The sequence below is a fragment of the Rhinolophus sinicus genome, linkage group LG05 (genome assembly GCF_036562045.2).
Source record: "Rhinolophus sinicus isolate RSC01 linkage group LG05, ASM3656204v1, whole genome shotgun sequence".
Taxonomy (NCBI): Eukaryota; Metazoa; Chordata; class Mammalia; order Chiroptera; family Rhinolophidae; genus Rhinolophus; species Rhinolophus sinicus.
In genome coordinates this window covers 177,981,967-177,994,248 of record NC_133755.1, presented here as the reverse complement: position 1 = coordinate 177,994,248, position 12,282 = coordinate 177,981,967, and the positions used below count along the sequence as shown (strand labels likewise).

Here is a 12,282-nt window from a genome sequence, read left to right as displayed (position 1 = left end):
ACCACGTACCATTATTTAGGGAAGCTGTTCCTTAAAAGTTCACCAAAGTATCTCAGCAGTACCTTAGAATTTAGAAAAATGAAAAACGACTTTCTTCACAGCTTATAAAAATAAAACAAATCTGGGCCAACTGGGTCATGACACGCAAGAACGTGATTCCCTTCTTCAGTTCTAACTACAGCCGCAGAATTTGTTTAAAATTTCTTTAAGCAGGAAAAAGAAAGAAGACACTTAACTACCTTATTCCTGGAACTCTACAGCAAGACGGTAAGACGCAAGAGGAGCTGTGGGAAGTATTTTCGTTCTAGGGGCCAGGGGGCAGCAGTTTGCAAGTTTACCCTGGGATGCAAAGGACGGGGCAAGGGGACGTTTGAACACACAAACACAGGCATATAGGAACAGGGAAATTCTTCCTTAGTTACAGTGAGTTCGCTTTCCCAACCCCCCACCCTCACCCCCCACAATCACGGTAAGCTAATTAACAGCATCTCGAAGGAACAGGATGCAACAAATGCTCTGGGTACCAAAGTTCCATCTTAGGGCTTCCTGCCACAGCAAAGTTTTAGACAAATCAATCCTTTACTTTATGTGCACGTGTGAGCACCAGTCTGCACAATGCAACTACCGAAGGCCTGCAAAGGGCCCTCAGAAAGAGCGACCAACCTGCCTATCTGCAGAGTCCAAGGGCAGTTTCCCCCAGGAGAGGCAGCAGGAAGGGGGTCGAAGGGGGTGTGAAGAGGGCAGGAGAAGCAAGGAAAGAGCCGGTGTGCATCTGCATCCCGAGTGTCCACCTCGAACTCGAACAGGGGTGGGTGACGGTATTAGAGCATTTCTGGGTAGTAACGATGGGAGCAGTTTCGGCGCAGCCCCGGCTCAGACGCTCGCGGCGGCGGCGCGGGTCCCAGTCCCCGCGGGCCCGCGGGTGCCCCCCACGCTCCCGCCCCGCCACGTCCCGCACGGGCTGGGCGCTCCGCTCCGGCAGGAGCCCCGGGCAGCCCCGGCCGCCGCGCCCGGGTCGCAGGGCTGCACCCCGCCCCTCCGGCCCGGCGGAGCCTGGATGCTGCCCTCGCCGCCTGGCGGGAAGCGGAGGCCCCCACGCCCCCTCGGCCTGCGGCGCAGCTCCCGCCGGGACGCACCCCGCTCTCTGCCGCGCCGGCTGCGGCAGCGCCACTCACCTCGCCGCGCGACAGCGCTCGGGCTCGGGCTCGGGCTCGGGCTCGGGCTTCGCCGGCGGCGGCGGCGGCGGCGGTGGCGGCGGCTCCTCCATGGCGGCGGCGGGGGTGACGGCGGAGGCGGGCGGGGGCAGCAGGTCGGCGGCGGCTTCTCTCATCCGTGCACGGAGCCCCGCATGGCCGCGGCGGGCACTGAGCTGCAGCCCGCGCGGGGGCCGGAGTCTTGAAGCGCAGCAGTGACTCGGCTCCGCCTCCGCCCCTAGCCCGCCGCAGGGGCCGCTCGCGCTGCGGCCATCTTGGGAACGGCGACCGGCCAGCGCCGGCTACGGCGGGCGGCGAGGGACAAGCCTCCGAGGGCGGCGGCGAGCGGGGGAGGCCGGCGCGGGAGGGGCGGAGGGAGCGGCCTCCACGGCCGCGGCGTGGGCGACCCCGGCGGGGGAGATGCAGCGGGTCGCGCGATTTGCCCCGGGGGTTGGGGTCTGGCCGCCGCCGCCTGGTCTCGCTGGTGGGGGGTGTGCGGTGGGCCGGGCGCCCGAGTGGCGGGTGGTCGGCGACGGGCGTGCGCGGGGCCGGGTTAGGCGGCGATTAGTGACTTTTAAGCGCTTGGTAAACTTGAGCGAGTGGCTCACCGCCAGAGGTGATGCCATCCTCAGAAACAGGGTGCGCTGTACTGCTGACAAGTGACACGCGGGCGAGGAAGCGCGGGGACCTGTGAGTCCCGGGGGAGGCGACGGGCGGGGGGTCCACTGATGAAAGCGCAATCTTCAACAGACACGGAAAACGCAGATTTTGGGACGGAACAAAGAAAACGAGAACATTAAAGGTACCTTCCTGGGAACGGGGCAGAAGAGAACACTGATCCATCCTCCTGACCTCAGAGTCACAAGGTGGTGTTGAGCTTCCAAACATTCAGCTCCTAAACGAAGGAGAAGAGAAAGAAACTCCAAAGACTATTTCAGAGATACAGAAATACTGTTGCAATTCCTACTGTATCATGTACTCAGAGAGTACTTCAGGCATCACAGTTTTAAATTACAACTATTTACAACATTTTTCACGGGGTGGAGCCCAGGATTAGTTCAAAAAAACAGCATCGTTTAAGATTAATTACATCTCTTTCCATTCAAAGGTACTGATTTTTTAAAACCTCATTCAGTTGAGCTTGAATATGTAAAATACACACTTTGAACAAATGTTGGTAAGAAAACTGGCCAAGACAGAAAACCTTAAATGTTACATTTAAATGCCAGTTGTGAAGTTAGTTATGTTACAGAAATTTCTCTGCAGTTTAAAAATTTCTTCAATCTATATTCTTTATCATGATAGCCTTTGTAATGTATATGGCATGGTAGTGCTGAATTTCAGAATTGACATTCATTCAACAACATTCATTCCATAAATACTTATTAAATTTGTGTATGTATCAGGAACTGTACTAGATGCGAGGGACACAGCAGTGGCGCAGAACAGACCAAGTCTTTTCCTAGTGGAGCTGACATCCTCGTTAAGTAAGGGGAAGAGAGAAAAAATAAAACATAACTACAGAAAAATAGATGGTGTATCAGCCAGTGATGATAACTGCTATGGAGAAAAGTCAACCCGAAAAGGGGTTGGAGAGGGTAATGCTGTCACATAGGTTGGTCAGAATAGAATGATTCGGTCTTACACCTATTTCAAAGGAAAGTTGTTATAAATTCTTACTGAATTTCACATTTTCTTTTGAAATCATTGTAGGACCAAATCATTTCACTTCATCCTCACTAACTCATGTTTAAGTATTTTAATATTTTGGATAAGTCATGGTTTACAAATAACTGCTAAGGACAGTCTGAGCCTGGGACCTAGCCTCAGGTCTCCAAGATTATAAACCTGTGACATGTGATGTACAGACCAGCATTGGGAGATAAGTGGTTTGTTGTTTAATTTCTACTTGAGGGTACTGTCTAGTTTAGCAGGAACCAAACAAATTTGCACTTAACTAATTATGTAAGGCCTACGGTCATAGCTCACCAGTCTCCTGGTCTCCCTGCCTGTACGTGTTCACTCCCAACCCAATCTGTTCTCACATTGCAGTCACAATCATCTTTCTGAATCTCTATCTAAACAGGTCACTTTCTTACCTAATTCATTGTATTGATACCTCCTTGCTGTCAAAATAAAGTCCTTAATGAACCTTTTTTGGTTTCTTCAAATGCTCCATACCTGGTCCTGCTACTAGGATTGTGCAAAAGGAGTTCCAAGTCCATACCCCACCCCTTCCACCTGGCCAGCCCTTTCCAGTCTGAGCTATGCCTGCTTCTTAGGAGGCCCTCTCCCACCTGGTGAAGTGCTCTCCCTAGGGCAGGAATGAGATGTGGGTACCCTGGCAGGCTTAGAATTGGCATCCATGCATATGACAATTGAAAAATACTTGTTCAAAAGGGATAAATTGATTTTATCTTAATAAAAACTATATATAGACACCATATAGATATATATGCATACATCACTGATATATCGGATATCAGGGCATCATTGTAGTACCTTAGCATCTTACCAAGGCTAGTGTATTGGCAGAAAGTCCATTTTATGGGGTTTGTGCTAAGCTATGCTGTAAATAGGGTTGTGTCTTTCTTACCACAACAAAACAAAACAAAACCCTAAGGCTATAGGTTTTTAAATTATTATGAGCATGGTGCTGCATTTTACTTAAAATAAGTGTCTCCCTTCCCTGGTATTGGTGAGGCTTCCGCCCAGGTTGCTGGGTGCAAGCTCAGATGAAAACTTCACCAGCCCTGCCCTCTCCTGTCCCACGGCTCCTAGCAGCTCGGCCCAGCTCTGCAGAGGCAGAAAGACAACAGGACACATAGCCGAGTCTGCTCCTGACCAGAGGTGATCAGAGGGGGTGGATTCATTTTCCGTCCAGCAAACAGACAACAGACAACTCAGTGAGAGAGCAATAATACCTCACTTCTCGTGAGGAAAACCTAAACTGAGGTTATACATGTTGATTTTTTTCCATAACGATACAATGATATATATTTCTACTAACTAGTAAAACACAGAAAATATATTATATATACAAAATATAATTTGTTACCACACTTTTTAAATACCATGTTTCCCCGAAAATAAGACCTAGCTGGACCAGCTGATGAGCTCTAACACGTCTTAGGAGCAAAAATTAATATAAGACCCGGTTTTATTTTAATATAAGACCGGGTCTTTATAATATATAATAATATATAATGTAATGTAATATAATATATAGTATAATATAATACCAGGTCTTATATTAATTATATCAGGGAAACACGGTAGTCCTTGCAACATTATAGTTACTTCCTTCTCTATTGAGTAGTGGGAAGTTATTAATAGATAAAATCACTGATTTTTTTTCTAAGAGGTGATTTGCCTACTTCTGTTATTTCTCCGCCAAGTAACAATTCACCCCTTATTTCAGACCTTATTCTCCTCTGTACAAAGAGTCTAAATGTTCAAATCATTAAACAAAGGATAAAAAATTACTCTCTTTTTCAATGATTAGAATAGTGTGAATGAAACTAATGAAAGGAAGTGGCCTCCAACATACGAAGAGTTAGAATACAGTGGGTGAGAGATGAGTTAGCAGAAATGCACAGAAAGAAGGACACTCACTCCATTCCTCCCGGAAGTGCAGGCAGAAAAATCAAAAGAGCCCACATTCCCTCATCCCTGCTCTGACTTCTCAATTCCCCCTCCAGCATCCTGACAATGAGAGGGATAGGTAGCTTTCAGGAATGAAACCCCTGAGGGAGACACTTTGCTTGCTAGCCAAAAATTTCCATCGTTTCCCCACCAAAAAGTCTACAGAACTTGCACGATTCTCTTTCTTTCGTTTCTCTTTCAAACGTCCAGGTGCAAATTTAGAGAACTGTGAAATTGCGTGCTGCAGCTCCCCAACTATTTTCAGATCCCTTCAAATCAGTGAGTGTCTCCTTTGCCCGCTACACGCTACACGGAACCAGGCAGGGAGAGCTGATGACTAAACCTGTGAGAAGCTCCTGGGCCCTGTGCCAGTGGCTTCTGCTCTTCACTTCCACATAGCAAAGTCACCCCACATGGAATTCAAGGGTCTCCCACCCTACTGTGGGAAGACTTCTCTGAGCTCCACCACCAGCCCGCTCTATCCTGACAGGTGCTCCCTTTAATGTGTCCTGGGCAAACCTTTCCTGGGCACCATCTACCTACCTATCTGCATCTATGTATTTGGTTGGTTACATGTGTATTTCCTGCTGTGACCTTTTCAAGAGCACGCAATATTTCTTGCTATCACTATATCTTCAGTATCTAGAATAATACTCTGTACATAGTACATGTTCAGTAAAATGCCTGTTGAGAAAAAAAATGAACTGAATGGATACAAGAATATAGGGAGGGATGGATGGATGGATGGATGGATGGATGGATGGATGGATGGATCTAATTGGGGAAATAAACCTAAGATTAAAACAAAAATTACTGCAGTACCAGTAGGCTGTAAGAAATATCACAAGGCAGATTTTTTTAAAGGGCAATAAGTGTTTTAAAGAGTCAGAGACAACCAATGTGGTCACAAGAAAGAAAAACTATAAAAAACAGACATTGGTCTGCGGGGTAAATGCAATGTTGACTCATATTACATGAAGCTTTAAGTCACACACAAAAATTAGGAAGAAGAGAACCTGGATTATTATGTTGACAGCGGAGAATTTTAGCAGCCCTTTTGGCTGTTTGTATGTATACACTTACACACCAATAAATAAAAGGCTCTTACATTATTCTGGTTGAAGTAAGAGAATAGTGGTCATGGATAAATATTGAAATGGAGGTTAAAACACCGATTCTTATTGGGTTATGATTCTGATGCACATCGAAAATATTTTGACCCAATGGACTCATAACTAAAGGCCAGAAATAAGTTCTAAAAGGTTGAAAACCCAACCTTCTGAAGTTTGCCTTTTCAGAATTTTGTGACAACCTCAAATCCTTGAGTTGGAAACATGCTGTGAAGCTAGCTACCTAATCTACCCGTCCTCTCAGAGCAAGGTTTTTCTTTCCATCAATCACAAGTGTCCAAAGTTTGAATTTCCCAGCTTCATAAGGCAGTCTATTCCATGTTTTGACAACTCTTATTCTTAGAAAATCAATTTTTGTAATAATTCCAAACCCACCCCCCTAATATGACTACCCAATGTTCTATCTAGGACTAATTAAAATAAGTCTGACATTACATTTGAAAACAGCTATTTTGTGGTTCTCCGCAAAAATGACAACAGAAAAGTCTTTAAAAGTTCTTTTCCGGATCAGTCATCCACTTCCCCGCACTTTCTCCAGACTTGCGTAGTACAGACGGGAGATAATTCCGCTGGAAGATATTTCTCGTAGTGCCTTACTTGGTAAATCAGGTTTGATTAGAGTAGTTTTGACTAATCGGATAATTTGAAATCATAACTTCAGAAGATTTTTAGTTGAAATACATTTCAAAAATATAATTAGAGGGTACTTAAGGAAGAATATTTCATGATGAATTTCCCTATTTAAACAAAGGGTGTTCACAGCAACCAGGTTCATTCACCAGCATAAAAGGTAAATTATTAAAACCACTGCTTGTCAAAATTGGAAGTGTATATCCATCAACTGGAAGTCTTGTTAAACTGCAGGCTCCCAAATCAATAGGTTTAGGGTGAGACTGGAGACTCTACATTTCTAACAAGCTCCCAGGTACTGTGGCTGTTGCCTGAGGGTGGACCACCCTGACTAGGGAGGACATACATAGATACCCTGGATCTCTGCTTGGCTAGATAACCGACTTCTGCTTAAAGAAAGCGACCAAGAGAAAAGATGGAGGTGCTGATTTCAAGGGAAGATAACTAAGCCCTCCTGGCCAGGTGCAATCAGCAAGTAGGAGGTGACCCTGGTGGTGTGTGCTCAATTGTTGCCCTCAAAAGGACATGTTGAAGTCTTAACCCCTGGTACCTGTGAATGTGACCTTATTTGGAAATCGGATCTTTCCAGAGGTATTTAAGATGTAAATTAAGATAAGGTCATACCAGAGTAAGGTTGGCCCTTAATCCAATGCAAGTGACATCCACATAAGAATAGTAGAAGACACAGAGATAGACATGCGCAGAGGGCTAGTGATGCGAAGAGACACAGGGAGAAGCCCTGTGACAATGGAGGCAGAGACTGGAGCGATGCATCTGGAAGCCAGGGATTACTGGCCACCACCAGTAGCTGGAGGAGGCAGGGAAGTGTCCTCTCCCAGCGCCTTTAGAGGGAGCATGGCCCTGCCAACACCTGGATTTTGGACTTCTGTCCTCCAGAACTGTGTGAACATAAATGTCTATTGTTTGAAGTCACTCAGTTTGTGGTACTTTGTTACACAGCCCTGGGAAACTAACACACCTGGGTTAATACACATAGTGGCTGGGAGGAGCCACAGCCACAGCGACTCCAGGAAATCACCACGGGAGCATCAGGAAGCTGTACGGTGGCCCTCTGCGGGAAAGTGCCTAGCGTGGGATGGGAGGACACCAACATGACAACAGCCATGAAACAAAATGTCCACTGGCTTGCCGGATTCATGGAAGAAAGCACTTAAAGAGGTGTGATCAAACAATATAGTGAATGTTTAAATAAAAAAAATGATCACAGTAAAAGACACATTGTCATTAATCCCCTTCAAAATACTCCCCCTCACTTCAATCACACTTATTCCATCATTCTTGCCACTTTCTGAAGCAGTTCTGGAAGTCCTCTTTCATGAGTGTCTTTAGTTGCGCTGTCCTGGCTGCCTCGATGTCCTGAATCGATTCAAAACATTTGCTTTTCATGGTCATTTTGACTTCGGGGAAGAGCCGGAAGTCAAACGGTGCCAGATCTGGTGAATAAGGTGGGTGAGGACACACCATAATGTTTCTATTTGATAGAAATTGCTGTACCAGAAGTGATGTGTGACACGGAATGTTGTCATGATGGAGGATGATTTACAGCACACTTTAAAACACACCTTCTCTCAACCGTAGTTCACACCTGACTGACTGTGATGTCAGTTGTACAACTTGTACCAAACAAGTTGTAACTTGTCACACACTGTTACTAAGTTCCACACGCTACATCCCGTATTGAAGATCCCTGCCTTTCCATTGGATGGAACTTGGCAGCAGCCTTCACTGTATTTTCCAATCACAAGAAAGGCTCCATGTCACACATCACTTCTAGCTCTGGCAATTCCTGTCAAATAAAAACACGACGGTGTGTCCTCATCCACCTTATTCACTAGATCTGGCACCGTGTGACTTCTGGCTCTTCTTGATGATGAAAGGAAAACATTTTGAATCGATCAGGACATCGAGACAGCCAAGACAGCGCAACTAAAGACACTCATGAAAGGATTTCCAGAACTGCTTCAGAAAGTGGAAAAAACTATGGGATAAGTGTGTTCGAAGTGAGGGAGAGTAGTTTGAGGGGGATTAATAGCAATGTGTCTTTTACTGTTATAATTCCTTCTATTTAAACATTCACCGTGTTTTGTGATCACACCTCCTACATTATAATAGAGGAGTATAATAGAGGAGTGACTTTTAAGATGCTTGTTTACATAAGAAATCTATTTATATTAGGTATTAATAAAAGAGGTTTGGAGGCTGATTTGGAAAATAAGATATAGATCAACGGGTCTCCCCTTTGGCTACATGACAGAATAATCTGGGGAGGTTTTAAAACTCATCAGTGCTTGGATCCTGCCCCTCTCCTGCACCTGAATTTAGTTGGTGTGGGATGGGGCCCCAGAATTTATAGGTTGAGAATATCCCTCAGACGATTCTAATGTCCAGCCAGGGTCAGGACCACTGTTACAGATCCAAACTTTCAACTGCAGGATGGGCTTAGGAAACATGGTCCAAGAGTATTCCAATTATTTGTTTAGGGCTTAATCTGGACAACACTGGGTAGGCCAGAGTTGGAAATGCAGAGGTCGTGATAACCAGCCGCTGGCCCTCACAAGAAGTGCCATCCAGTGGGGACACAGCAGTGCACACAAAGAACTTCCCAGCTTAGCCTTGATTATGTTGGCAGTTCACATGGGTGCTGCCCCCCACATTTGTCCATCTTCCCCCACAGATCATAGACCTGTGCTGCCAGCTGTCCAATGTCGGCAAACAGTTGTTTGATATATTTCATCCAATTTTCTAGTTGTTTATAATGGGTGGGTGTACCAGTTTCCTAGGGCCACCATAACAAAGTACCACCAACGGAGAGACTTAAGACAACAGGAATTGATTCTCTCACAGTTCTGACATCCAGGAGTCTGAAATCAAGGTGTCAACAGGGTTGGTTCCTTCCAGCAGAAGAACCTGTTCCATGCCTGTCTCCTGGGTTCTGGCAGTGGCCGGCAAGTCTCGGCATAACTCCAATCTCAGCCTCTGTCGTCACATGCCTGTCTTCTCTCTGTCCCTGTCGGTTTCACTTTTCTTATAAGGACACCAGGATTAAGAGCCCACTCTATTCCAGTATGCCTTCATCTTAACTAATAAAATCTGCAACAACAAGCCTATTTCCAAACATGGTCACATTCTGAGGTGCCAGGAAAGGCATGAATTGTTGGGGGACACTATTCAGCTCAGTACAGTGGGTTAGTGTGGTCCTCGTGACTCCAAAATACCCCCAAATGAAAGTTCTCACTTGAATTGCAAACTCCTTGCCAGAAGGCTTGGTTCTCATGTCCTTCTGTGCCTTCTCACCACGCTCTACACTCATGCAACTCACATTCTGAAATGAATTAAAAGTCACATGCTAAAAAATAACTAAGGATTCTGCAAGTGCAGATTTCAGGGCCCACCCAGGTCATTCTGGGTCAAAGTGGCTGGGGATGCCGATGGGGACCTGCAATTTCAAAAGCTCCTGGGTTGTTCCAATTGGGTTGGGCCTCATTCTGCCAGAAGACACTGGCATGGAGTTTGACTGCCCATGCTTTGCAGTGAGAAGGAGCTGAGTTCAAATTCTCATGAGGCGTCTTAGGGTTCTCCAGAGAAACAGAACCAATGACAGACAGATAAATATAAATAAATCGATAGATGATAGAGATAGATCGATGCTAGATAGATAGATAGATAGATAGCTAGATAGCTAGATAGCTAGATAGCTAGATAGATAGATAGATAGATAGATAGATAGATAGATAGATAGAATTGGCTTACAGTGTTATGGAGGCTGACAAGCCCAAAATCTTCAATGTGGGCTAGCAAGCCAGAGACTGAGGCGAGAGCTGAAGTGATAGATGAAGTTCAAAGACTGCTGGCAGAATTCCCTGTTGCTCAGGGGAGGCCAGGCTTTTGTTCTATGCAGGCTTTCAACTGATTGGACAAAGCCCACCCACATAATGGTGGGCAATCTGCTTTATTTAAAGTCCACCAAGTTTGATGTGAATCTCATTTCAAACTACCCTCAGCGAAACATCCAGAATAATGTTTGACTATGTATCTGGGCACCGTAGCCTAGCCACGTTGACACGTAAAATTAACAATCGTACAGGATCTCACAGAATCTAGCACTGAAAGAAGGCTAAATAAGGGGAGAGGAAGGGAAGGGCAAGGTAGGAGCAGACCACCCTTCCTATGCCTGCATTTCTCCAAGCAGGATCCCTAGACCATCACCACTAAAGGCTCTATGTAGAAATCCAATCACCAGGCCCCATCCAGGAATGAGAATCAGAACCCCTGGCATAGGACCCAGGCATCTATATTTTAAACAAAGTCCCCAGGTTATAGCTATAAGTAAATATAAGTAATACAAGTATATTATATAATATGCTGAATATTTATTAAACATATAAATCTCTATAATAAAATTAATATTTACATATGAATATGACAAACTATTATATAAATATTATGTAAGAATATATGTGTATTAGAAATCCCATCAATCAGTGTGGGAACCAGAGCCAGCGTCATGTTAGGTCTTGGGTTTTCTTCATGTCTTTGCTCTAATTCTGCGCTTGGTGCAGGAAAGCAAGATTAAGACATTGTGCTGACCAGGTGACGGCAGAGCTAGGATCTTCAGAGTGTCCATTTTACCAAACATGAGTGTCAGAAAGTATGTCTGTGTTTCTTCCTGGAAGGAGGCAGGAGGTGGCATTTGAGCAGGGCCTTGAGAGACCAATGAGATGTCCCAGGTAGAAGGGTGAGAGGACACTGACGGAGAGGGGAGAACAGAGAGCACAGGTGCATGCAGGGTGTGGGGACTGACACAGTTCAGGTGACACGGTGATAAGGGTGGGATGACGGGTGGGAATTAGAAAGTGAAGCATTTTAAATTCGGTCTGTACTTTGTGTGCAAATGGCAGTGGCTCTGGACGGCCTTGAAGTTATTCTTCTCAGTGTAAAGTCTTAATTTTAGACCCTTAACACAACACAAACTGTCACAACAACAGGGCAGATTAAAATGCATTTGGAGTCACTGTGGTTCCCTAGCAGCAGCACAGAGTGACAATACCCGCCTGGCCTGAAGCCCATGCCACATCAGGAGACGGTTTTATCGTCTGTCTACATCTGAAAGCACTGGGAACCAAAGGCTGGAGACTGTAAACCTCTGTCTCCGTTGGCCATCTTTGACTGCCGATGCTTTGCAGTGAGAAGGAGTTGAGTTCAAATTCTCATGAGGTGTCTTAGGGTTCTCCAGAGAACCAGATCATTCCTAACAGATCCCCAGTCAGAGTATCCCCAGCGCCCTTGTCAGGACCCAAGCATGAGGCGTGGCCACATCAGTGTACCTCAGGCAGAACTTCATCATGTCCCTGCTGCCGGCCAGGTCGTGACACTTGTTATTATTAGGTCATCACCAAGGCGTGTCGGTGAGCTACGAAAACACCTAGGCCACTTGAGGGCAGATGTGTGGGAGAGTGTTCTGGTTACGTTATCTGGGTTCCGGGTTTGCTCCCACTTCCTCTTTGGAAAACACAAAAACGAAGGTGCTTATCAATATGAAATAAGAGTAGCTGATTAACATGAAAACATAGGAATGATACATGAGTGTGAAGACAGATAGTCTTGGTCCTCCAGATACAGGCTCCCATGTAGCCCTGTCCCTTCCTTGTCTCTCCTCTATTCCA

At 45.7% G+C, this 12,282-nt stretch overlaps 1 protein-coding gene across 4 annotated transcripts in view; it reads right to left on the bottom strand.

Annotated features, from left to right (window-relative positions):
• The window catches only part of MAP3K4 (mitogen-activated protein kinase kinase kinase 4), an 84,150-nt gene extending 82,663 nt beyond the window's left edge, over positions 1-1,487 (bottom strand). For 3 of the 4 annotated variants that reach the window (XM_074333783.1, XM_074333785.1, XM_074333784.1), the window contains exon 1: positions 1,176-1,484. In XM_074333783.1, coding sequence (XP_074189884.1) covers positions 1,176-1,330 — 155 coding nt within the window. In that variant the 5' untranslated portion in view covers positions 1,331-1,484. Of the gene's footprint in view, positions 1-1,175 lie in introns of all 4 variants that reach the window. The other variant, XM_074333786.1, reaches the window with a different exon arrangement.
• Between the last annotated feature and the right edge of the window lie 10,795 nt (positions 1,488-12,282).